The sequence below is a fragment of the Paramisgurnus dabryanus genome, chromosome 19, assembly GCF_030506205.2.
Source record: "Paramisgurnus dabryanus chromosome 19, PD_genome_1.1, whole genome shotgun sequence".
In the NCBI taxonomy this organism is placed as follows: domain Eukaryota; kingdom Metazoa; phylum Chordata; class Actinopteri; order Cypriniformes; family Cobitidae; genus Paramisgurnus; species Paramisgurnus dabryanus.
Genome location: NC_133355.1, coordinates 10,518,705 through 10,545,961, shown reverse-complemented (window position 1 = coordinate 10,545,961; position 27,257 = coordinate 10,518,705). Strand labels below are relative to the sequence as shown.

At 38.9% G+C, this 27,257-nt stretch overlaps 1 protein-coding gene and 1 long non-coding RNA gene across 2 annotated transcripts in view; one reads left to right on the top strand and one right to left on the bottom strand.

Annotated features, from left to right (window-relative positions):
* Nucleotides 1-27,257, top strand: part of LOC135773571 (fibrocystin-L-like) — a 125,810-nt gene that overhangs the window by 38,939 nt on the left and 59,614 nt on the right. The window contains exons 13-34 of the mRNA XM_065283237.1: nt 2,076-2,341; nt 2,522-2,613; nt 2,820-2,982; nt 3,118-3,253; nt 3,424-3,567; nt 4,213-4,367; nt 4,456-4,557; nt 4,748-4,888; nt 4,994-5,124; nt 5,255-5,418; nt 5,568-5,734; nt 6,425-6,560; nt 6,763-6,917; nt 7,779-7,901; nt 11,781-11,803; nt 12,650-12,732; nt 12,830-12,937; nt 13,045-13,209; nt 13,419-13,540; nt 15,801-15,933; nt 23,892-24,084; nt 24,274-24,416. Coding sequence (XP_065139309.1) covers nt 2,076-2,341; nt 2,522-2,613; nt 2,820-2,982; nt 3,118-3,253; nt 3,424-3,567; nt 4,213-4,367; nt 4,456-4,557; nt 4,748-4,888; nt 4,994-5,124; nt 5,255-5,418; nt 5,568-5,734; nt 6,425-6,560; nt 6,763-6,917; nt 7,779-7,901; nt 11,781-11,803; nt 12,650-12,732; nt 12,830-12,937; nt 13,045-13,209; nt 13,419-13,540; nt 15,801-15,933; nt 23,892-24,084; nt 24,274-24,416 — 3,045 coding nt within the window. The remainder of the gene's footprint in view (nt 1-2,075; nt 2,342-2,521; nt 2,614-2,819; nt 2,983-3,117; nt 3,254-3,423; nt 3,568-4,212; nt 4,368-4,455; nt 4,558-4,747; nt 4,889-4,993; nt 5,125-5,254; nt 5,419-5,567; nt 5,735-6,424; nt 6,561-6,762; nt 6,918-7,778; nt 7,902-11,780; nt 11,804-12,649; nt 12,733-12,829; nt 12,938-13,044; nt 13,210-13,418; nt 13,541-15,800; nt 15,934-23,891; nt 24,085-24,273; nt 24,417-27,257) is intronic.
* On the bottom strand, nt 9,153-11,623 carry LOC135778213 (uncharacterized). Its single transcript, XR_010544443.2, has 4 exons — nt 11,325-11,623; nt 9,707-9,763; nt 9,502-9,565; nt 9,153-9,214 (listed from the first exon to the last, which is right to left on the bottom strand). It is a non-coding gene; the product is annotated as an uncharacterized lncRNA (long non-coding RNA).

The window sequence follows — 27,257 nt, the reverse complement described above, 5'->3', positions numbered from 1 at the left end:
GGGATCTCGCAGAATTTCGGAAGTGCTCGCGGCATTCTGCTTTCAGAGACGCGCATTTTTAAAGGCCACATCTGTAATGGGAACAAATGAATATATCTGTACCTAAATAGTAAATATTAGGACCCATTTAAAGGGTACCATCCTAGTGACAGCTTTTGTACTTTTTGTTCTGAGAGTGTAGGGCCCAAAATGTATTCAAGCCCAGGGGCCTCCACCCTGGTAAGTCCTGCCCTGTATATATGTATATATATATATATGTATATATATATATATATGTATATATGTATATGTATATATATATATATATATGTATATATATATGTATATGTATATATATATATATATATATATATATATGTATATATATATATATATATATATATATATATATATATATATATATATATATATATATATATATATATATGAAGAGTTTGGTTCCAAAACGCAATAAAAGCCATTTTTGAAAAAATTGAGTTACTGCCAAAATCAGTATTATATCAGGTCACACTGTAAAAAAATTCCGTAGAAATTACAATGTTATTGCAGCTGGGTTGCCGGTAATTTACCGTAGATTTACATTTATGTTATTTACTGGCAAGAGTTTGTTCAAAGTTAAATAAATTTTAAATATTAACAAGTCTTTATCTTAACAGAATAAAACTATACAATAAAAGCCTCATGCAAAGCATTCTGGGAACCAGAAATCATCCATCAACCTTTTTCAGTTTTTTGCTTCAGATTTTGTTTCCCAGAATGTTTTGCTTGATGCTGTTTTTTTAGTTTTACTCTGTAAAGACAAAGACTTGTAAATGTTTAATGTTCATTTAACTTTGAACAAAATGTTGCCAGTAAATAACATAAATTTAAATCTACGGTAAATTACCGGCAACCCAGCTGCAATTTCTACGGAATTTTTTTACAGTGCAGTATTTAAAAGTAAATTCTTAATTTTACGCAAAATCCAATATCCGCCATGTTATTCTGTCATATTTTCTCTCTTTTTTCCCAAAACGCAATAAACACCACTGCCCCTTTTTTACAGAATGCAATAAATCCGCTCCACAAATTACAGCGCACCATTCCATGCAATGTAAACAAACAATGGTGGCACGTTGAATACACAGAGTCCTAGTTTTCCTCATCTACTTTGTACTTCGTGATCAACAAACAAACAAAAACGAAATAATACTTTAATAGCATTGATAAACCTGTGGTTTTCTGTGACGGGAAAGAAACGTAAGCCATCAACATCTAATAATTTACGCGAGAGGCACTCGGGAGACGATCGCTTGTTCTTCCGACAGCATCTAGCTTCTCTCGTGCTAACACATTGACCCCAGGGGATCTTATGAAAAACTTTCCATAATTTTACTCAAAGTCAACGAGAATCACAGCTGATCGCTGTGAAAAATGTTAAGCGATGGCGTTTAGTATAACCGCGCAGCAATGACAGTGTTCCTTATATGACAAAGTAAGTGTTTTGATAAATTTTTTTAATCAGTGTGTACAACTGTTCAACTAAATTAATATAAAATGGCAAAAATGAATGCACATCTATACATTGATTGAATAGATTTATAGAATTTTGGAAAAAAAACGTCATGGATTTATTGCATTTTGTGGAAAAAAATCATTTGTTTTTATAATAATCTTTGAAAATCAAGTTATGGATTTGAATTTTTTATGTTTTTATAACCTAAAGTTTCTATGTGAAAGTTTGTAACAGAAAATAGTGGTTTTCCTCTTGTCACTTTCTTGGTATAGAAAACACGTTTTTACCGAAATTTGTCAAAATGGATTTATTGCGTTTTGGAACCAAACTCTTCATATATATATATATATATATATATATATATATATATATATATATATATATATATATATATATATATATATATAACACTGTATATATATTTGTATATATATAACACTGTATATATCTTTTCTTTTTAATGTTTACATATTTGAAAAGTTCCTATACAGTGCGTTTATATAAACATTGTAAATACTGAACATAATATGGTTTAAAAATATGGGTTTTAAGTGATGGTTAAACTGCTGTTTGTTTGCAGGCAGTAGAGGATTAAAAATGGAGATGTGGAATGACAGTTTTCCCAGTAATCTAGAGGACGTTTTGGACTATAATGCCAGTATGTCAGGTTATTCTGTACAGTGGGTGGATTCCCTGTCATATCTGTGGCCTTTTGAAATGTATAATGCTGTGGCTCGACTGAGTGGTTTCTTTGTTCCGATGGAAACGGACAACTACTATTTTCTAATCAAAGGAAAATCTATATGCCAGCTGTATTTCAGCAAGACGGGTCTTCCACAGGATAAGGTGTGTAAATTACAATAAAATCAATAAATAATTACATAATTTGATTGATACAGTAATCAATGTACAGTACACAGTTTTGTCCTTTATAAGCCATTGTTAATCGTAACATATTTGCAATAGAATTGGAATAAAGTGACATTTAAATTTAACTAAATTTTATATAATTTTTCACTTTTCCAGGTCAGGATTGCATATCAGCATGGATTTAAAAACTATTTCGAGGACTCTGAATCCCAAAAGTCAGAGGTCATGCATTTAGAGAAGGGAAAAATGTAAGTGGTTTTCAAGCATTCAGATCACTACAGTAAATCTGATGAAAATAAATAAATAAATATATAAAAAAGCTAAAAATATTTTATATACAAATATACATGTTCTCAAGATGAGCTGTTGTTGTTTTCTAGAGTACAAAATATAAAATGTAACAAACTCATCCCAAACTGTAAAATAAATCTTTGCTGCTTCCGGTGTGCTGCAGATACTACATTGAAGTTCTAGTGCAGAAGAATTATTATTATCCAGCTTCAGTCGACGTAGGGTTTTTCAAAGAGATCAGTACTTTCACAGACAACCAGACTAAAGAAGCCATCAATGAGAAACAGCAAATAAATGCCAACTATGATGTTTTACCTGAGAAACAGGTAAGAAAGCATACAGAAGAATTTTATGGAAAATCTGAAGTCGTTGTAACTTGCACCTGCAAAAACTTTTAAAAATGACACAGATATGAACTCATGTACCCATATGTGTTTTTGTTTAATTATCTGTTTTTATAGGTGATTAGTTTTGAGGAATGGACACCAGTGAGCGCCGTCCAAGAGATGCAGACTTTGAGAATCAGCAGTGACTGCTTCTCTCTGAACATCTGTGAAAACACATATTATATTTTGGGATATGAAGAAGATAAAACAGGTGTGTATCACACCCCTTTACTTATTGCCATTGTGATTAAGTTTAATGTTAAGTTTTAATGTAAGTTTTGTTCTTTAAATATTTCTGTTTTGCATTAGTTATCTTTCAAGATTTTTTTGCTCGTTTTTTGTTTGTTGTATTGTTTACTGGTATTGTTTCGCATATTGCAGGGCCGATTCCAGTCAGTGCATCAGCGCTGGAGTTACAGAATGCTCTGAATGATTTGTGGACGATTAAACCAGACACTGTTACAGTCACAAAGCAAAAACTGAGCACAGAGACACTTTACAATGTGACATTCAACTCAAACAGAGGTGAAGTAAACAAGTATTACAATAAAAAGAGATAAAGCCCTATTCTAAACTGACATTTTCCCGTCCGAATCTGCCAAGTCTGTTTTTTCTCTCACAATCTCTGATTCCAGAGAAATTTGTTTTTTTTTAATTAGCATGCATTTAGGTTTGTTACTATGAAACAGATCTATTTATGTTGAAAAAATATATAATACAAACAGTTAAATACCATTTAGGAGTACAAATTGTGTTACTGTTTTAATTATAAGGGGGTCTTTGGAATTATTTCTCTCCTGTAAGGGACTGGTCCCAAAAAATTGGAGAACCCCTGCCTTAACTCATTCTTTTGGGAGCATGTGCATTCGATACAGTGACAATAAAATTTGTTAAACACTCCATTATGTATGTTTTGATCTTGTTACATTCATTAACATTTCCTTAGATTTTGGATTCAACACTAAATTTAGGAGAAATATGAACAAACTTACATTTAGGAATTTAGCAAATGCTTTTGTCCAAAGTGACTTACAAAGATTAGGAAACAATAAAAGCGATCAATGTCATAGGGAGGCAATAGTACAAAAGGTGCTTATAACAAGATACAACTTTTCACTATTTATGTTTTATCAACTGTTTTCTAAAACGTTACAACTGTCTTGATCTCAGGTGACTTTAGGGATCTTCAATATTGGACCATGGGATTAGATGTATACATCACAGTTACTGAGCGGGTAAAAGGGAAGGCCAGTCTGGAGAGTTTCACACTGATGTGGGGTGGAGTCCCATCACCTTCTATGCCTTATGATGCATCCGAGACTGAGGTTTCTGTTTGTGTTGAATTTCTATTTGTGACAACAATTGTAATTTTTTTACATATTTCCTTTGACACATTTGTTTTATTTTGTTAAGGTGCTGGATGCAATAAATGTGATGCTCTCCGCTAAATGTCCATCTGAGATTCCTTCTAGTGAGGACGATAATGTGGTGTTTTTCAGAGATTATGAAGATGGCGTAGCAGTAAGTATTGAAAATACGATCACACAAATGTAATTTTGTGTGTTCGTAAATAAAGCTGCACACACAATTACTTGTAAAAAACTTGTAAAACTTGTGTCAGTCAAGTTATTGAAGTTATGTCAAAGCAATCATTTACTTTGCCCAAAGCATCAATGAAATGTACTGCTTTGTCTCTTTCAAACAGTTTTCAGGAAACCTGGTCACCGATACTGAAGCGTTCTGTGGCCGTGGGTCTGTACAGAACCCAAGTACTCTATACTACCACAATCCCTACACAGAGTCTGAAACATCCAACAACCCAATACCACTACAGACATACAATACTGTAAGCATGACCAAACATCTCAATAATCTTTTTCTTCAGCTTGGAAATGAAGTTTCCTAAGTTCCTTCTTTAATGAAATGTGTGAACATTGTGCTTTTATTTCAGCTCTGCTTGGCCTATAAAGGCCATATGAAGAATGAACTTGAAGTGTCAATTAGATACTATGACAGCAATTATGGTTATAATAACCAGGTTAATTATATACCAATCTCTGTGCAGTTTGACTCAACGGATGAGTATGTTTAATTCTCTAATCTTACATCATTCAGTCGGTGGATTTGTTAGCTGATATAAAAATGCACTAAATTCATAATCAAAGTCATTTTTGTTGTGATCTTAAAGTAACATTGCTGTGGTCAATCTCAGGTGGAAATACAAGTGTGTGGATCTCCTGGATTCCCTTCAGCAAATATACACAGGCTCTGACCACAGACTCTTACAGCTGAGTTTGTATGGAGAGAGCGCTAACTCTGTTTACTACATAGATACTGTTCACATAGGACGGGCAGAGACCGCTTTGGACCCTTATGGTAGCCTACTTTTGGTTTTATTCTGAACTTTGGTGTAAAAAATGCCTGTAAACATGAATATGTCTCAGATTATAAGTCTGCTTTTATACACAAACAGATGTGTTTCTGTAACATTGACTGTTTTAATTTCTCCACGTGTTTGTGCTCAGTTATATTGCAGAAAAGAGGCCCACCTGCTCTTGGCAGCTCAGGACTTTTCTTTTCCAACATTGATGTGCAAAAGCAAGTAAGCGATTCAGGAGTCAGCTATGAGATCACAGCATCACCATACTACTGTGGCTTTGGCATCCCATTGTTGGAAATCGGCTTTCTGCAGGTGAGTTAAAGAAATAGTTTCTATATATAATATAGTTCCAATTATTTCTATTTAAATTAACAAACCGCTCAATTAAAACTCATGTCTTGTTACAAATGTCATTTTAAGATCCTGGGCACTTCTGTTGTAACAATTTTTGCCACCCAAGTCTTGTTATAATAGCTGTGTTTAATGTTTTTGATGCTTTTGGCAAAATTTCCTACTGTTTGCGATGGTTGCAACAACATTCCTAACAACCAATCAGATTTAAAGGTTAGGTTTAATGACCATGTTAAAGGGATACTCCAGCCAAATATCAAAATAACAGGGATCTGGGAACAACTTCTGACTTTGAAGCCCAAAATAGTGCATTCATCCTTTACAGAAGTAATCCACTCGGCTCCAAGGGGTTAATAATAAAGGTCTTCTGTGGGTAATCAATGCGATGTTGTAAAATAAAATGCATATTTCAAACTTTATTAACTATAATAACCAGTTTTTGGTAACGACGCCATCTCGGACTCACACGATGATGGATATATGTATCTCGGATTGCTTTAGGGTGAGTAAACCATGGGGTAATTTTGATATTTGGCTGTAGTATCGCTTTAATTTCTTTAACAGGATTATTGTTTTAAGGACCAACAAAATACAGTAAGAGAAAGCACAGCATTCTCAATCTTAAATAAATCTTACATTTCTGTCATTTAGAAAATGCCAAACAGGACAGAAGATTTATTGATTCAACGCCAGAAGAATGCCATAGTGACCATTACCCGGCTTCACAAAGCCAACCCGCCACTTAATGGAACCTTTGACGTTTCATTCTTTGGTCGACGTGTTGAAGGTACTGTAAACATGCTGGCTTCAGGTTTATTACGGTATCCAAATATTTTACCTTACTGAAATTCCTATAGTTGACAATAGAATTTTACCTTTTGTTTTCCACCTGAAATTAAATATAGTATAGATGAACTGGAGTTTCCTCTTTAGATAATACAGTGGTTTAACTGGTTTTTCATATTTCATGTGTCATCTGTGTACCTCAGGTCTGCCAGTAAACATCAGTGCTGTGGATTTGCAGTTCGCTCTACAGGGGATTCCAGAGCTCGGTCAGCTGAACGTGCAGAAATTTGGAGATTGTAAGGGATACACATGGGACATCCGGTGGCTCACTGTCCCTGGCAATCAGCCACTGTTAGAGGCAAGCAGAATGACTACCATCAGATCATTTGAATAAAAAAAAATATCACAAATGATATTTATAGATTTGATATCTCAATTGTTCTGCAATGAGATTAAAAGAGGATTAAACGCAGGCTGTTGGTTAAGGTGCCTGCTTCTCCGATTCCTAAGATGTCTTTCCACTGTACACGACATTCAGACACGACTGTCGGAGTTCTGCCCCTAGTGGCAGCTGTAATATGAAGTTTCAGTTTAATCATAAAACCGTGCCAACTAAAATTTATGGTGCCAACATGGAAAGCACAAGAGGCTTCATTCTAATATTCACCATATTGAAATAAACAAATAAAATTAAATAAATGAACAATAAAGAGCTATGCATATATGACAAAGACACCAATATTTTTTTGGAGAGAACATACAGAGACAAGATTAAAATTAACAAAATAAACAGTGTATTACTTATTAGTAAACAATCGTTTTTTTATGGATTCAGATGTTACTAATAAAGTTAAACAAAAATTTTGGATTAATACTTTACCTCACACAGTGTTTTGTTTGGAATACACTGAAATACTTTACTCCTGGCCAATTTTTTACCGCATACTGCTCAAAACGTATTCAAAAAGTACACGTCATCAGCAGATGGTTGGCACCATTTGTGACTGTCCATATGACTTCCAGTTTATCGGCTGTCGTTTGTCGTGTACAGTGGAAAAGCGAATAAGTACAACTGTACGCAGTTTTTGCAAATACCAGTTTGCAATACATAAGTAATACATTACAAAACTTTATTATATGTAAAATGTAAAACTAAAATATGCAAAAACACCTTTTTGCAACACCTTTATAATACAGTACTTTATAATATGTTTGCCAGATTGATTACTCTGGTGTGATCGGCGTAAACCCTTCTGTGACGTCTCACAAAGTTGAGCAAGGAGGACTTCTCAAGGAAAGAATTATGGGAGACTTTCTACGCACACCAACAGATAAACCACAGGTGCAAAAACTCTGCTTTTGTCTAGAGGATTATAGTTCAAGCATAGCATGAAAGGTCTTTTTGTGTTACAGAGAGGTGTGCCATAAAAGGATGCTAAGAAAGGCCACTTAAATAGAATGCAATCTAGTATGTGTTGTGTCCGTATTGGTTGACATTGATCAGCTGAACATCAGCTAATGTAAGCTTGACTAACATGGCAAAATCAAAGAAGCCTATAGATGTGCTACACTGTTAACGATTTCCCTGTATTTTTACAGTACGGTACTGGCAGCACGGTTGCCAGTAAGTTACTGTATTTTGGGTTTACAGTACTGTACTGTAATACCATTTTACAGTACACAAACTAGTACTGTATAGTTACAAAGCAGTACTGTACTGTAATTTTACAATATTTTATTACAGTAGTCTATTTTTACAGTAATTTACTGTAATGTCTATATTGACCCATAAATACTATTTATTACTTATTACAGTTAATACAATAATATTATATAAAATAGATAGAGATTTAGGTTTAAATCTATAGTTATTAATATGGTAAAAATGCTATCCTTGACATGACATAATGAATTAAAAGGCAATCCAAGCAATGTTTGTATCAAAATTTTATTTAAAAAAACATTTAATTGAAACAAAACATTTAAAACAAGATTTTAAACAATAATAAACATATAATCAAGTAACATAAAATAAAATCAACAAGTATAAACAAGTTTGGAGACCCCTGCTGTAACATATTTAACTCTGGCAAATAGAACACTGTTCCATAGTTTGAAGTTTTCAGTTTAAAGTCCATCATCGACTAAAAGGTAACATTTCACTGTGGTAAAAAGAACACTGGCCCATAGTTTTAAATATTCTACTTGAATTTCATTTAACACTAAAAATAAATGCATTAAACTGGCAGACAGACCACAGTGGCCTTTACTTTGAAGTCGTCCATTCGAACTCAATCAGGGACTGCATGAAGCTGTTCACACATGGTGGTTAATGGCCACAGCTTTTCTCTGCACCAAGTTCCTTGTCTTTTTGCTTGCTCCTTGTCTGGATGTTCATTTTTTCCCATCTTTGGAATTAATTCTATCCAGAAACCTGTTAGAAATATCATAAACATTAAGTCAACAAATATAAGATAGAAAAAGATTCTTAAAAAATTTAACTCAGCCTTGAATTTACCCCTATTCTGAAACCTTTTGCTCTTATTCTACTGTTCCACACCTAATTACATTAAAATACAGAAGATTCACTTACCTCTGAACAAACTCTTTCCTCAATGGACAGCATCCACATGGATCATGTCATGATTGAATGTCCTGAACAGAAAGTAAAATTGTTACTGATTTGGACACAACTTTTTATTCTGAAAACAAAATCTTTTGTCAATAAAGTCCAGGGACACCTCTGCTAAATAAATACAATTATTAAATTAAATTTCTTATAACCAAAGTCTGAATATTTCTGTTTGTATATTTCTACATGGCAAACTAAGACAATTGTGTACATGTTGTGTATGGTCGTGTTACAGTGTTGTGTGTGGGAATTGTGAATGAGTGTATACATGGGTATTTAAAGAAACTGTAGTGGTAAAGTGCAAACTTACCGAACATAATGTGCTTGGTGTGTGTCTGGTGTCACCCATTGTGCCTCCACATCTGCCTTAACTCCTGAAAAGTGCAATGACACTCATGTAAACTACAAATAAAAAGTGATCAGCACATTCCTGTGTACTTTTACATGTGACGTGAAAGCATTTAATATTGCAGTCGAAAAAATACATGACTTGTAACTGTACATCATGTACTTGCCTGGTGCCTTTAAAGATGATCCATCTTACCCAATCCAGCTTACAAGCAATGGTAAGACTGTAAAAAAGACAAATGTTACAAAATCTGTTAGCCATAGAAATAAGTAGACATTGTGAAGGAAATGGTAAAAGAAAATTTAGTAACACTTTACTATAAGAGTTTATTCCTTAACATTTGGTAATGCCTTAGCTAATATGAACTAACAATGAACAATATATTTTACAACATTAATAATATTTGATAATGTTCATTGTGCAGAGACAAAGTGATTGATTTAAAAATGTATTAAGTGTTTAAATCTAATATCATGCTTTGCTAACAAATAAAACATTACTGTAAGTGTTAAGTCAGTTGTAAAACAAATATATATATATATATATATATATATATATATATATATATATATATATATATATATATATATATATATATTAGTTGTTATATTATATATTATATATAAATATCTAAATAAGTCTTTTTTAAATTATTATTCTATAACATCTTGTCTACAGAAAATCTCTGAAAATGTCTCGTTTAGTGCAGAAAATAGCGATTTATAGTGACAAGGTAAAAAGACTGTCCCTTTAATGTTTTACCCGGACGGCTGCGGTGTAACACTATTTCACGCAAAGTTTTTTAACAAGTTAGTAGCTAGCTGCTCACTTTAAAGATAAACATGATCGCCTAAATCTGAGCAATCCTGGTGATGCCAGTTTCCTACACGATGTTATAATGGACTATTTTTACATCAAGAGATGAAGGATCAGATGACAGAGACGAGAAGACAAAGGTACGTAAATGCGGAGCCCATTCTCTTTTCGTGCATTGATTTGATGTGTTTTGGAAACTTATATATACAGCGTGTAATGCATCTGAAGTGGTGGAAACAATATGCCATAAAAATGTATTGGACAACTTACTGGGCGTGTAAAACGCTTAAGAGAAGATATTCTCTGCTTTTGCTGATATAAGTTACCGTAATATAATAACAACAACAATAAGCGCGGCAATCCCTTTCGTTCATCCGATATTAAGATGAGCCCAGGTCTGAATTATATTTGGTCGAAGTTAAAGCTGCTAAGAGTTCGATGCATGTATCCAGTTAAATATGAGGTTTCTTGTTTTCACTTCTGTGGAGGAGTTCGGTACTACAGTATGATGTGTACGGCGTGTCAAGTCCTATCTGTTTACAACCACGAGTCAGCCTTACCAAACAGTCGAACTTCATACTTTTCTCTGACGCTAACTGAACGGATGAAACGCCGTCAACGACCGTTATGCTGGGACCGCAAGACCGCGCTGGCGGGTTGTCTTTGTCCATTTCGTTAAAAATAGTTTCATTGTCACCACACTTTCAACACAATATAAACTCACCAAACCGTCATAATTTAGTTAAAACAACCCTATATTCATTTAAAAAGGTGTAAAGCGAGTTAAAGCAGCGGTAGACATCTGTGTGTAACGTTTACGTTAGCTTACTTTCTGAGGGAGATTGAAACTTTGTTGGCGACCGTTTTTCTCTCTCATTGCACGTTTAAAACAATATTGTGACAAACTATTGACAACATTCTTAAACTAAAAATTAAGTTTTCATGAAACAGAAATATTTCAAACTTACCGAACTGACAGAAATCAATCGTCCTCCTTCAGCTGCAGCCAAGAGTTGTGCTCTCCCTCTGTCTGTGTGATTTGACGTTGGCGCACTTTCACTGATTATTGCAAGTACACCTGGCACATTACAGCAATGGCTACAGCAAGGTTACATCAAGACCAAAATATACTGTAAAATTTTCCCGCTCAAACAAATTTACCCAGAATGCATTATGAACTGCAGTACTGTACTGTAATGTACACATACAGTATAGTACTGTGGATTTTTACAGTACAGTGCTGCTAAATCTACAGCGACATCTAACAGTGTACTGTATGTTTCAAAGTCATAATATACTGGAGCTTTGCATGAAAAAAATAACCTAAGTTTTTATTTTGACATCAAAGCAAAACCCATTTGAGAACATCTATTTTGGGACATCTATATACATATGTGGGTATTTATGTGCATGTAATTTATAAGGTGGAGGTTTTCATCAACGGCATCCCATCGTCAGAGATGTATAAAGTACTAGCGACCCAGACTTGAGTAAAAGTACAAGTGCTCTATCAAAAAAGTGACTTGAGTAGAAGTTGAAGTGCTCTTTAAGCACAGCACTTAAGTGGAAGTACTAAAGTATTAAACATGCTTTGTACTTAAGTATTGCAAGTAGTTTATTTTAAAATATACTACTCAAGTACTGAAAGTAAAAGTACAAGTATTGTGTAATGTTGTTATTAAAGAAAACAGTCAAAAGTTTGAATATAATATTGTTTATATTATTTCAAATGTTTAAGCTAAAGGACACTTACAATTCCTTTGGCTGTAGCAGGAGTACAAGGACATGAATGTTCAGATAATTCAGATTAATTTAACTGATATGGCGATAGAGAATTCAGAATTAATGAAATATTAGTCGATAAAATGGTAATAGGTAAAGGTACAAGGTGTTTCATTGAATTTAGGTTTCCTTCTTTCGCGCACACTCGCCCTTTCTTGCGCATTCTCTCTCTCTCTGTCTTTCTCGCGCACTTTGGTTCTCTCTTCGCTTCACATTTGTCAACAACCCTGGCTCATATTTGTGAGTGAGAGGTTGGGAGGGGTCGCCCTTTACTATCTCCAATTGGTTCAGACCACCATGTGACCATGATTCGTAACATTTGAGAGTAACGAGTAACTATGCAGCACATAAAAAATGTATTGGAGTAAAAGTATTAAACTCAAAGAAAAAATGTACTGAAGTAAAAGTGGAAGTAGGAGAAAAAAATAATACTTCAGTAGAGTACAGATACTGTCTTTTAGTACTTAAGTACAGTAGTGAAGTAGTTCTACTTCGTTACTATACATCTCTGCCCATCGTGGTGTTCGGGTGACTGTGGTTTCACATGGAGTGAATCTAAGACCCCAACAGTGACAGGAATTTCTCCTACAAAAGGTGCAGTAAACAATGAAAGTGCCATACCATACACACTGTCATCTCCAACTGTTTCGGTTTTCATTGGTTCATGTTACTGGTATGACTTGTATTTCAGGTTCCAGTGGTTTGTCAACTCTTCTCTACATAACTGGATCTGGATTTGACAATAGCAACGTCACTGTAAAGACTGGTGATGTGGAATGCTCTGTTCAAGAGGTCACCAGTAAGTGAAATATGTCCCATGACATCTAAATGAGAATTAGTAATTTATGTTTCATTTCAAGCACCATTTAAAAAGAAATATAACCAAGTATAATATGTGTGTTACAGACACCTATGTGACCTGCAGGGTTGGTCCAGCAAGTGCTGGTATACAACCAGTGTCTCTGAGGTTCTCTGGACTGGGCAATGCCCAATACCACAATGGCAATAGTTTTACCTTTACAAACCTGCTAGGAGTAACATCCATATACCCCACTACAGGAAGTGTAGCAGGTACTGTACATGAATAAACACATGCCTATAGTTTAAAGCCTTTGCTAAAACATGTAACATGATTAATTGCAGCAAAGCAGTTGCTAATATTAAAAGGTATGAATATGTCATGCAATATTTTATGAAGTGAAGTGTAAGATTTGTCAGTAATGGTCTCACAATTAGATACTATAGATACAAAGAGTAACATGATCTTTTTGGCTGTTCAGGAGGGGCGATTCTGACTGTGTTTGGTTATGGATTCGCTAATGATACAGCTGTCACCATTGGCACTCAGTCATGTAAAGTTATTGAAGCAGAATTTAGCCAGCTGAGATGCATAGTCCCTGCTGTAAGTCAACTTTTACTTGATTTTCTTTGAAGGGTTTGATCTGCAAAGTGGCGAAAACATAAAAAACCTTATTATATTAACCCTTACAAGTCCCTTGAGGTCAATCTTACCCTCAAGCCACTTTTCTTTAGTTAAAAAACATGGTTCCCTTCATCTAGGTGGAATAGATTTTGTGACTTTTCTAGACCATCTCTCAATATTCATATTAAAAAACTGGGCTTGATTCGGTCATTCTAAAGATGTGTACAACATTTTTTACCAAAAGAGGCCCTTTGGGGGTTAAAATTACCCCAATTGAAAATGAATGGAAAATGCAAAAAAAAAAATTTTTTCTCTTTATTTGTCAAAATAAAATCAATGCATCTAGAATAAATCAGAAAATTTCAACACAGAAAAGTAGGCCTGGTACCAAAGCACAAATGCAATATAAAAAAGACATGCTCCATCCCACACACAAACACTCACAGGTATGACTGCCACGAAAGCATTTTTTACAGAATTTGGCAAAAAACAGCCACAAATGCAAAAAAGTTGAAAATTTGTGGGCTCTAATACTCACATAGTAGCCTGGGTTGCCCCATGCTGCCTTGCGCGCACATTATTCACGCTGCAAGCCTAGCATGGAAACTATGGCCCTTTTTTTGCCCCTGAAAAAGGAAACCAATCACAGAACGGGACGTGGGCAGCAAGACGATGACGACGTCTATGCGACACGCCGAAGCAGTTTTGTTATTTGTTATAACACGGCAACAGATGCGAAGTTACTTTTCAATGCAGCCTTAGACAGTGTTCTAGTTTTGAACGCAAGTTTATTTAAAAAAGAGCAACTTTTGGCATTAAACTATTTTATTTCCAAGAAGGATGTTTGGTTATGGCAAGACATGATGCCACAGAGTTTTATAGGACTAACCTGCAAGGTATCGTTGTCGACGAAGTACAATTAACTTAAATGGTAAGTGGTATTTATTGTCTTTATGTCTGTACTGTGGTTGTCATAGTGCCACTAAAATGTGCTGCTTTTCAATACAATATTCAGCTACCGGTTTAGTTGCATAGCTTTCAGCTGTGTGCACACGAACTGATAAAAGTCCTTTTACGTTTGAATTGATGTCGCTCTACATACGTCATCTGGTATAATTAAATGATTGGCTATGAGCTACGTACAGATGCATTTGATAGACATTCGTAGTGCCCAATAAAAGGCTCTGGGCATTCGTAAACCATGTCTCAAATACAAGAAAATGAGCACATGGTTCCCAGACCACGTCTATGGGCCTCTGCTGGTCGAAATTATTTATTTCCTAAACTGCAATTCTTTTATTTATTTATTTTAAACTCCTGATGGACGAATTCAACACATAACATCTAGATCAATATCTAAAACAATTTAAATCAAATTTAGATCATAATTTATGTGAATTAAAAAAAAAGATATATTATTTGTATCATAAAAAATTTATATATTTTTTTGTAATCACTCTTTTAATTTCTGGGGTCATTTTTACTCCCACGGAACTCTAACGTATACAGGAAAATAGGGGCTTATGAGTGTTAAAACCTTAAAATAATAATAAACTTTTGCTGCTCAAAACACACTATCTTTAAACACCATCTGAACTGGCATAGCCCTATGTCAGGCATAATGTATTTTGATTTACCGCAATAATGTAAAATAGTATTATAACTGGGAGAAATATTATGCAGTCGAGTCTGCAAAATGTTTAAAGCCAACTGGATTTGACCCCTTAGGCGTCACCCTACCCTATTTATTTAAATCTACACTCTTAAAGCTTTGAAACGATATACAGTTTGTCATGATTAGACAAGAATTCACATGCAAAACACTGAAGTAAACATAGGTGTCCTGCTGGCGGGACAGTGACATTTAGCAGGATATAAATGTTTTGAGGTACACTCTCTTAATAAATGAATCAATTACTCTCCCTATATAATTTATTTCATAAAACACTGTTGAAATGTCTATTCTAGAGGCTTAGACCTTTTCAACAATATATATTTTGTAGTGATAGATAAAAATTTACATCAACAATATTGATGTAAATTTAGGTGTCCTGTATTCGGGACAGCAATGTTTAAGTTTTAAACAATACAGGCACTGAATGCAATTAAAAAACACTTGATTTAATGTACTTGAATTGTACTTTTATTGGTTAAATGAATTTTTGGTTAAATCAGTGTTAAAGGTAACAGCTATTCAGCTTGACAGTACATGTGACTTATACATCTGATATATGAATAGGGGTCAGCAGGTGTACAGACTGTGACAGTGAGCATGGGAGAGATAACAGCATCTTTAACCAACTCCTTCAAATACAACAACACTCTGATGGCCACCATCACTGCTGTCAGCCCACAAACTACAACAGTATTTGGTAAGAGTTTGTTGATTTTTTTATTAAATAAATAAATCCTCAAAACTATTCCATTAAAAAATAAATAAATCTTGCAAAGATCTGTTGTACAGAACTTGATGTTGATATCCCTTAATGCATACTTGAGGCACCAATGAGACTCCGTGGGATGGTCAATAAAGTGACCCTCTGCCACACTACTCCTCAGCCCTTTCATCTTCTTTTCATCCCCTTTCATGGGGACACACCTAATGATTTTCACACAGATTATGAATGTTATTTGATCATAATGACTGATCATAACTAGTCTTTTCAATTGTGCTCAGTCTTTGTTTACAATCACAGATAAAAACCATTAATTCAAGAAACACTATTTCCCTTTCAATACGGTTCACTTCGCATTGCGTCAGTTTGCTGACGCTATGGGGGAAACTCCTGTTTACTCCGTGATTGAAGCCTATTGGTTAACGTCTGTAGAAAATACAGACCAATGACGTTTGAGCCCGCGCGGGGGCGTGGCACACGTCCCTATATAAGCCGGTGAAATACGTCAAGAGCTCATTACTTTTCTCCTTCAGCGCGAACCTTCTCGCTGCTCCGAAGAAGAAGCCCTTACTCGCCGTCGATCCAAGCACTGCAGCGGACTACAACACACCAGCGTGTTCCCCTGCCGCTTTCCGGTGAGCCTAAAGAGAGTATCTAAAAGAGCAGAAGCGCGTTGAGATAATGTCGCTTCGGCATTGCGGCTCCTGCCGAGCCCCTTTGCCTGTGGAGGATTTCCACAAGGAGTGCGTCATCTGTCTGGGTCCTGCCCACGCCGAGGCCGTACTCGCCGAGGCGGGCTGCGCCCACTGCGAGCTCCTTCCTATCGCGGTGCTGCGCTCCCGCCTCGAGATCTTTAAACGGAAGGCTTCCCGTGCTCTCCCGCCTAAACAGCAGCGGAGCCGTGAAGCTGGAAGACGCCCTGAGACCGAGTCCACGCCGGCTCATCCCCCGCGTGCTCTGTCTCCCCGCCGTCACCCTGTCACCTTCGCCCATGAAGACCTACGCCCCCTGCCGAGTGCTAGCGGCATGGTTTCCTTTGGGTCCGGTGACAACTTGGAAGTGATGTCATCCTCTGAGGAGTTAGAGGATTGGGCGGCTTCGGATGACGACGCCCACGCAGCCGCCGCTGATGAACCTACCGAGTCGCGTCCTCACGACTCTGAGCTCATCCGCATCTTGACACAAGCTACGACGGAGCTCAACATCAAGTGGTCGCCGCCGTCAGAGCCTCAACTCAGCCGGTTGGACGAGTGGTTTCTGCAGCCCGGGCGCCGTCAATCGTCCCGCCAACGGCAGGCGCCGTTTTTCCCTGAGGTCCACCAGGAGCTCACCAAATCTTGGCGTGCTCCCCACTCCACCCGAGCTCAGAGCGCCGTCTCCCACGTCCTCTCCGTAGTGGACGGCGCTGATGAACACGGCTACTCCAAGATGCCGCCGCTCGAGGAAACTGTCGCCGCCCATCTCTGCCCGTCTTCAGCCGGCGGATGGAGGGCTAAATTGAACCATCCGTCAAAGCCCTGTCGCCTGACATCGACCCTGGCGTCGAAATCTTACGCCGCCGACGGCCACGCTGCATCCGCTCTCCATACGATGGCGGTGCTGCAAGTATACCAGGCAAAACTCCTCCGTGACATGGACGAGACAGGTCCGGACCCGTCGACCTTTCAGAACCTGCGCAGCGCGACTGATCTGGCCCTCCGCGCCACTAAAGTCGCCACTCAGGCTGTAGGAAGAGCCATGGCCAGCCTGGTTGTTCTGGAGAGACATCTGTGGCTGAACTTGACGGAGATAAAGGACACGGATCGGGTTGCCCTTCTTGACTCGCCCGTGTCACCGTCGGGGCTCTTTGGCTCCGCTGTGGAGGGGTTCACCCAGCGCTTCACTGAGGCACAGAAATCGTCGCAGGCTATGCGGCATTTTCTACCAAAACGATCTGCCTCAGCGTCTGAGACCGGCCGCCCAAAACCGCCGCCAGCTCAACGCCCTAAGCCAGCACCAGCTCAGCCCCAGCAGAGAGCTGAACCGGAGGTCAAGCGCCAGCGTCCTGCACGACCGGCTGGCCCGCCTCGACGCCGCGGTCCCCGTCCTCGGATTACGCTGGACCCGACGCCGGCGCCGCCTCCCTGAAGAGAGTCTGAGGAGGAAAAGAGGCTCTGGTCCCGCTTCGGCCGGCCCGCCCTCGAAAGTTCTGCGTGTTTCAGTCCCCTCGGGCGCTGGACACACCCTCGCTGTAACAGCGAAACACAAATTTTTACCTTTTCACAAAAAGAGCAAATTTCCTCCTCTGTACACACAAACACACACACACGGCTTAACGTCCATAAGCATATCGACGCTCGCCGTCAAATTTCACGTTTGGCAATCCACCCCCGGTATGCCGGGCTGGATTCTAAACGTAATCCAACACGGTTATTCACTTCAATTCGCACGGAGACCACCCCGGTTTCGCGGCGTTCTCTACACCACTGTCCCAGACGATCGTATGCAGATCCTCAGGGAAGAGGTGCGTTCTTTATTACTAAAAGACGCGATAGAGACGGTCCCGGCGGATCAAAGCGAATCAGGCTTTTACAGTCGTTATTTTCTCGTTCCGAAGAAAGACGGCGGCCTCAGACCGATATTGGATCTACGCGTTTTGAATCGCGCTCTTGCCAAACGGCCGTTCAAAATGCTTACAGCCAGACGAATCATGGCGTTAATTCGACCGGGCGATTGGTTCGTATCAGTGGATCTGAAAGACGCTTACTTTCACATTCCGATAGCGCCACGTCACAGGCCGTTCCTAAGATTCGCGCTCGACGGGACAGCATACCAGTACAAAGTTCTGCCCTTCGGATTATCTCTGGCACCACGCACATTTACCAAATGTGCGGATGCGGCTCTCGCCCCTCTCAGACAGAGCGGCATCCGCATATTGAATTACCTCGACGATTGGCTTATTCTAGCACAGTCAGAGAGGGAAATTACTGCGCACAAGACCGTTGTACTCCAGCATTTGGAGAATTTGGGGTTCAAAATCAACCTCCAGAAGAGTTTGCTCACCCCCACGCAGCGAATCGCGTTCTTAGGCACGACGCTCGACTCATTAAAGATGCGGGCATGGCTTACACAGGAACGCGCGCTCACGGTCAGACGCGAGGCGGCATCGTTCAAAGCGGGTTCACATCTCCCTCTCAAACGATTCCAAAAAATGGTGGGTCTGATGGCAGCAGCATCCCCACTAATACCGTTGGGAATGCTGTTCATGAGGCCGCTTCAGTTTTGGTTGAAAGCGAAAGTTCCGCCCCGTGCTTGGTTGTCGGGCCGCTTATTAATCAAAATCACGTACAGCTGCGTGAAAGCGCTTTCGATATGGACATCCCCTCACCTTTTCCTCTCGGGCACGGAGCTCGGCTCCGTGAGCAGGAGGAAAGTGGTGACTACGGATGCGTCTGCGACGGGTTGGGGCGCTCACTGCGACGGCGAGCTCGCCTTCGGTGCGTGGAACAACCAGTTGTCTCAGCTACATATCAACCACCTCGAGATGTGGGCGGTTATCTTGGCGCTACGACACTTTCGACCGAAACTCCAACATCAACACGTTCTAGTGCGGTCGGACAGTATGACGGTGGTTTCGTTCATAAACCACCAAGGAGGGCTGAGATCTCGCTCCCTATCCAGGCTGGCGAGACGGCTTTTATTATGGGCTCACGCGAACGTACGTTCGTTAAAAGCGACTCACGTACCGGGTGTAGCCAATACGGGTGCAGACATTCTCTCGCGCAACGGTCCGCCGCCGGGAGAATGGAGACTGCATCCTCAGACGGTCGAGAGAATATGGACCGTCTTCGGCCGGGCGGAGATCGATCTGTTTGCGTCAGACGAGAACGCGCATTGCCCGATCTTCTTCTCGAGACACCACGATGCCCTGTCGCAAGCATGGCCGGCGTGTCTTCTGTATGCTTTTCCTCCGGTGGCTCTGTTACCACAGGTCCTTCAGAGGATAAGAGAGACGAAATGCGCGATAATTCTGGTCGCCCCGTTTTGGCACAATCAACCATGGCTCCCCGACCTATGGCAGCTGAAAACATCAGCACCATGGCCAGTACCGCTGAGGAAAGACCTCCTATCTCAGGCGAGAGGGACGATATGGCATCCACAGCCGGAGCTATGGAATCTACACGTTTGGTCTCTGAACGGCAACCATCACGCCTTTCAGGACGGGTGTTAAATACTCTAACTGAAGCTAGGGCCCCATCTACCAGGCGCCTTTACGCTCAAAAGTGGTCTATTTTTTCTGACTGGTGCACGACGAAAGACTTAAACCCAAACACCTGTGAACTGGAGCATATTCTCTCCTTTCTGCAGGAAATGCTGGACAGCGGTCGCGCGCCCTCGACGCTTAAAGTGTATGTGGCGGCGATAACGGCGAATCACGCCCTTATCGCCGGTCGCACCGTGGGAAAACATGATCTCATCATTAAATTCCTTAGAGGCGCTCGCAAACTAAACCCACCGCGACCTAACACGGTCCCGTCTTGGGATCTGTCCACGGTCCTGAAAGCGCTGCGCGGTCCCCCTTTCGAGCCCCTCGAACAGGCTGACCTGCGCGCTCTCTCGTTTAAAACCGCTCTCCTCCTGGCGTTGGCTTCGGTTAAACGAGTGGGCGATTTACACGCGTTTTCAATTGACCCGTCGTGTCTGGAATTCGGTCCTAACGATAGCAAAGTGATCCTTAGACCGAGAGCGGGATACATTCCTAAAGTTTTGACCACGCCATATAGAGTTCAGGTGGTTTCACTTCTCGCCCTTCCGACGGCGGACGGCGAACAAACCCCGAACACGCTCTGCCCCGTCAGAGCGTTAAGAATATACACGGACCGTTCTGCCTCATATCGCAAGTCAGATCAGCTGTTCCTTAGGTATGCCGCTCACTAAACAGAGGCTATCTAAATGGATCGTCGAAGCCATTGCTTTGGCTTACGCCTCCCTGAATGAACATTGTCCAGTAGGTTTAAAAGCTCACTCCACGAGGGGTATGGCTTCATCTTGGGCTTGGTCTACGGGGATTTCTATCGTTGACATTTGTAACGCGGCCGGCTGGTCCTCGCCGTCTACGTTTGTCAGATTTTATAGCCTGGATGTACCTGCCTTACAAGCACAGGTCTTATCGGCTTAATGATTCACGCGACTGCGTTTCTGTATGCCTTCACGGTGCGTTGCTAGCTCACCGTCATGGCTACCTATTAATAATTCATGCACAGCTCGCGGCGCGCTCAGGGAACCCGCCGTCTCGTGCTCTATTGTATATGCATCATGGTGCGTTTAGAAACTTCACTGTATGCGTATTACTGTCTCATATATGGTGCTTACACTTGCGCTCGCTAGAGCTATGTATATGCTGGGTTAGGGCCACATGCAGTGTCTCTCCGGTAAGGGCACCTCAGTCCGTTGTGTATGCACGGCGGGATGGGATTACGTTCCCCCATAGCGTCAGCAAACTGACGCAATGCGAAGTGAACCGTATTGAAAGGGAACGCTTAGGTTACTCACGTAACCCCGGTTCCCTGAAATAACGGGAACGAAGCATTGCGTCGCTGGCCGTGCTACAAACGTCTACGCAGCGAGTGTTATTCGGCTGCGCGCTTCAGTCGAATAATAATGAGCTCTTGACGTATTTCACCGGCTTATATAGGGACGTGTGCCACGCCCCCGCGCGGGCTCAAACGTCATTGGTCTGTATTTTCTACAGACGTTAACCAATAGGCTTCAATCACGGAGTAAACAGGAGTTTCCCCCATAGCGTCAGCAAACTGACGCAATGCTTCGTTCCCGTTATTTCAGGGAACCGGGGTTACGTGAGTAACCTAAGCGTTCTGTGTGCTGAGTCCAATACAAAAATGCAGATAAGGATCACTCATGTTTCAGATCAAGTCAACAATTAATCCCAATCCTCAACATTGTTACTGTCATGCTTGTGCACAATTCAGAATTGAATTAAGAATGACTCCTGAATTACAATTCAATTCTTGAATTTGAATTGATGTCAAAAACAGGATCTAGAATGAATTACAATTCGAATTTGAATTAAAGGAAGCAGAATTGCAAATCAAAAGAAATTCAAAGAAATTCATATACATATTATACACTAAGTGAAGTGTTAAAAATGAAGTTTTTAGTTTTATATGTCAGATATGATTGCATTACATATTCTATAAATTATATTAGTTTGAACTACTTGTACAGATTACATTAACAGGAAATGTTTTAATGTTAAAATCTCTCACATAACAACTAATTAAGTTAGATAGTTTGTAATTGTAATTTTATGTAATTTTCAAGTATTTAAAATGGTTACCAAACAATTTTCCAATGTATGTGAGATTCTTTCTGTTGTGTGACTGTGGATTTCTTTGAATTGCCATGAATTTAATTCCACTTCCTGTCATTCCAATTGCAATTCAAATTCAACTTCCTGTAGGGCAGAGCCAGTTCAAATTTCAATTCATGAATTGAATGGAGGCCAATTCTGAAATTCTGAATTGTGCACAAGCCTGGTTACTGTAGGTGTACGTACTAGAAGTAAAATTGGGGGTATGAGTCAGCTCTACACTGTAAAATATTTCTGTTGAAATTACAGTATTACTGGGAATTACTGGCAACTAGCTGCCAGTAACTTACAGTAGATTTTACGTTTATGTTATTTACTGGCAACAGTTTGTTCAAAGTTAAATGAACATGAAACATTTTCAGTCTTTATCTTTCACAGTAAGTTACTGGCAACCAGCTACATAATTACAGCAATTTTTACAGTGTTTATCCCAAATTGTCTAGAACAACAGTTAAACTTAAAGCGAAAGTCCACCGTAAAACAACATTATGCTCCAACACTATATTTCATCACATATACTGTATGTAGTTGATTGTGCTGCCATCAAATGTACTAACCCCATTTAAAAATTAAAGCTTTCAACTGCTACAGTAACGGTGATTTGACGGGTCGTAGTTACACAAAACAAGCAACAACTAAGCCAAAATACGTTTTAGATATTTTTAGCATTTTACAATACCTGAGTCCGCGGAAAAACTGGGCTGTAAACAGTACTCGAAATCTTTCTGACGAAAGTGCTGGCTGCATATTCAAATTTTTGAGTAATCTGTTAAAAATGGACACGCCACGCAGCTGAGATGCTCACGCAGACGGTGTGAATCGGCCCTTAGTGCTGTGTCAGCTGAGGGTCACGTTGATGTAAACAATCAGAACTCCAGGTGGCCTGAATTTGTTGTCCTTACATCCACATACTGCAAAGGTTATAGTCATCTTATATTGAGGGTTTTGGTGATTTCAGAGACGGTAAAAGCGAAGTTATTCTTTGGTTGGGTCCGTCTGTTTGCTAACTTCAAGTTGACTTGCGTTGATTTGAGAGCAGATTGAGCAGTAAAAGAAGTTACTAGGCTTGTTCAACTTCATGCGGCACCGAAAGAATCGACAGCCGGATGACGTCAAAGTACCGCCAGAGCGATTTGCTTTTAAATCGCTCTCGCGGAACCTTGACGTCATCCGGCTGTCGGTTCTTCTGTCACAGCATAAGGTCGAAAAAACCTGAAGGCTGCAGGCTGCATCTGTCAGTGGTTAGTGGGTGGAGCTAATGACTGGAGCTAATGAATGAGTTTCGCGCAGTGAATTCTGGTTAATTGAGTCCATCAAAACCGTTACGAAAATTCAGCTTCAACACACTATCAATCTAATAATCGAAATTGTGCAAATTTCTTTTTTGTTCTCATGTAAAATGCAAAATGGACATAAATTACCTGTGATAGCAGGCTAAAATGTCTAGGGTTCAATTCCATTTTAAACTACAAATTCAGGTTTACCATCATCTTGAACAAAAACAGAAACTGTCAATGTAATTTAATATTAACAATGTTATTATTATAATTTTGTTTTTGCAAAGGTCTCAGAGTTCTCACCATCTTGGGCAGAAATTTTGAGGTGCAGGTCAATACCAGCTCTGTTTTGATTGGTGAGACCAAATGTGAATTGTTAAAGTGGACCAACGAAAACATTACCTGCATGTTACCCACACTCGGCCCAGCTGTATACAATATTCGTGTGAGAGTCGGGAACAAGGGCTACGCCTTAATCAGGTCTCATATCAATCACTGTAATGAATAACAGCAGAATTAACATTTCTACTTTGAAAGCTCTATAAAAGACACTTCATTCTTCAATACAGTTAAAGGGAACCTATTATGCAAAATTCACTCTTACAGTGCATGGTGTATGCTAACCACAATATAATGGTACAAATACACCCATTTTTGTTGTTTTTGCAGTGCTGGTGTTAGTAGCACCATAGAGTATGTCCTGAAGGTGTCAGGTTTCTCTCCACTGCTGGGTTCCTTGTATGGAGGAACCACCATCACCATCACCGGCTCTGGATTCAGCTCAGTCCCAACAGACAACAATGTGACTCTGGGTAAAACTAGAGAACAGGACCAAAACATGCTATAATTTCAAGAAAAAAAACATGCATTTTAAAAATATGAAGTGTGTAATTTATGAGCTGTTAATAATGCCTAATGTTTTCAAAAAGGTTTCCTATTGCCTAACAGACTGCCTCAAACTCCAACCTTTGATACAGACAATGTTGCAGTGTTTGCAGCTGGTTGAGATGCATTTACTTAATCAACTTGAGTAGCTGCATTTCTTTATATTAAGATGGGAAACTACACTCTAAAAATTGTGGGTTATTTTCAAACCGGCATTGGGTCAAGAAGGGTTGTTTTAACCAATTGTTTGGTCAAATATAAACATTTTCTGGGTTATTTTAACCCAATGGCTGGGTTTGTACCTTTTTGGCCCAACGCTGGGTTGAAAATGATCCAGCATTTTTTTAGAGGATACTTTAGCATTTAAAATTACACACTTCACATTTAAGTTACCTGGTTTTCTGTAACAATCTTAAAGAAAGACACATTTTGATCCTAGAATTGTTTAGAGTTACATAAATGTATTCATACAGATGAAATAATTATCATAATTAAAGGGACACTCCACTTTTTTCCAGCTCCACTAGAGTTAAACATTTGATTTTTACCATTTTGGAATCCATTCAGCTGATCTCCGGGTCTGGAACTACCACTTTTAGCATAGCTTAGCACAATCCATTGAATCTGATTAGATCTCATTAGCATTGCGCTAAAAATAAGAGTTTCAATATTTTCCTATTTAAAACTTGACTCTTCTGCAGTTACATCGTGTGCTAAGACCAACGGAAGTTGTGATTTTCTAGGCAGATATGACTAGGAACTTTACTCTCATTCTGGCGACTCAACTTTTAATTTTCATTTGGTCTTAGTACACAATGAAACTACAGAAAAGTAAAGTTTTAAATTGGAAAAATACCGAAACTCTGGTTATGTTTTAGCGTGAGGCTAATTGTCTAATCAGATTCAATGGATTATGCTAAGCTATGCTAAAAGTGGTACCGCCAAACCTGGAGATCGACTGAATGAATTCCAAAACAGTAAAAATAAAATGTTTAACTCTTTCACCGCCATTGACGAGATATCTCGTCAATTAAGAGAAAACTATGGAGCGAATTTTGTGCCATAATTTTACAAACAAATTTGGCATTTTGCAAACAAACTCAATCTGCTTTGCAAAGGGAAAACTTGACTCGCAAACTAACAGAAAAAACTTTGCAAATAATAAAGGCAATTTGAGAGAAAATGCAGAGGTGTTACAAATATGTACTGTGTTTTGTAAATATGACCATGATTTTTTCACAAATGTGACCATGATTTTCTCACAAATGGGACCATGATTTTCTCACAAATGTGACCATGATTTTCTCACAAATGTGACCATGATTTTCTCACAAATGGGACCATGATTTTCTCACAAATGGGACCATGATTTTCTCACAAATGTGACCATGATTTTCTCACAAATGTGACCATGATTTTCTCACAAATGGGACCATGATTTTCTCACAAATGGGACCATGATTTTCTCACAAACGGGACCATGATTTTCTCACAAATGTGACCATGCAATCCAAAACAGCAGATGGCGCTGTTTCAACCTTATTAGGCATTTTCAACTAGTCTCCCTGAAAAGCCCTGAATTTTAACTTACATATCACCCCGGACAGTGCCAGCAACTGAATAAAGACTAAATTAATTTTTCGTGGTTCATGTTGTTAATCTCTGGATTTATTGAAAGTGTTGATAATAATTAATGTCTGTTAATAGTAAACACATTCTGTGTGTAAAGACATTGAATTCCATCTGAATTCTATACATTTGCAATTGTCAATCCCTATACCCCGTCTGATTCTGTTAATTCTCTTCTTTTGGTGATAAGAAACTCACCATCACTGGACTGTTTTAAGTGATCCTTAAAGACTTATCCTTTTAAAATAGCTTACTATTGCAAAATGATTATTACTAACTTGTTTACTTTTGTATGTGTATGTTCCTGAGAATCTCATATATTATGGTGCTTTGAGTTTTAGAAAGTGCATTATAAATAACATTTATTATATCCCCTGCAGAAAAATAACAGCTAATACCAGCCTATGCTGGTTGACTGGTTTAACCCTCTGGGGTCTAAGGGGTTTTTAGGGCCCTGGAGAAGTTTTGACCTGCACTGACATTTGTGCTTTTTTCAGTTGCTTAAAAACATAATAATGGCAAAAGTCTTATAACACTGCATTCAGCACAAACTGGGCTACTATATTATATGATTAACATGTATGTACATGTTTGTATTTTTGAGAGAAAAATGTTTATGCGTGGTTTTTGAAAAAGAAAAAAATTTAAGTGACTGATATAAGTCCACAAAACTCATTCTAAACATGTTTTCCTAAAACTTTTCAAAGCAGGATCTAGTAGTCTAGAGTTTTTTCTTTAAAATGATGTGAAAATCATTCTGCTTACTCCTTCACATAACACAATATATTGATTTACAATTTCAAAGTCACTTTTTGGTTAGGAAGGCAATATGCAAGGAGGCTGGAAGCTCTTGAATAATCTGTGATTGACAATACACTGCTGAAGAACAATACACTTGCATAATGAGCTGCATAATGAGCCTTTAGGCAGGAATGTGAATATGCCATTATTGTTAAGTGTTTGTTTGTGAAAGCAAGACAAAAGAAATGCCTTCACATGCATGATCCTGCATTAAATAAACTTACTGTGCAGAGATATACGCGAATAAACTGGGTTTTAGATGTGTTTAGATGCGTCTTAATACAAAGTGCGTCAAATATGATTGTGTGTTTGTGTATGCGTTTGGCAGTTGATCACGT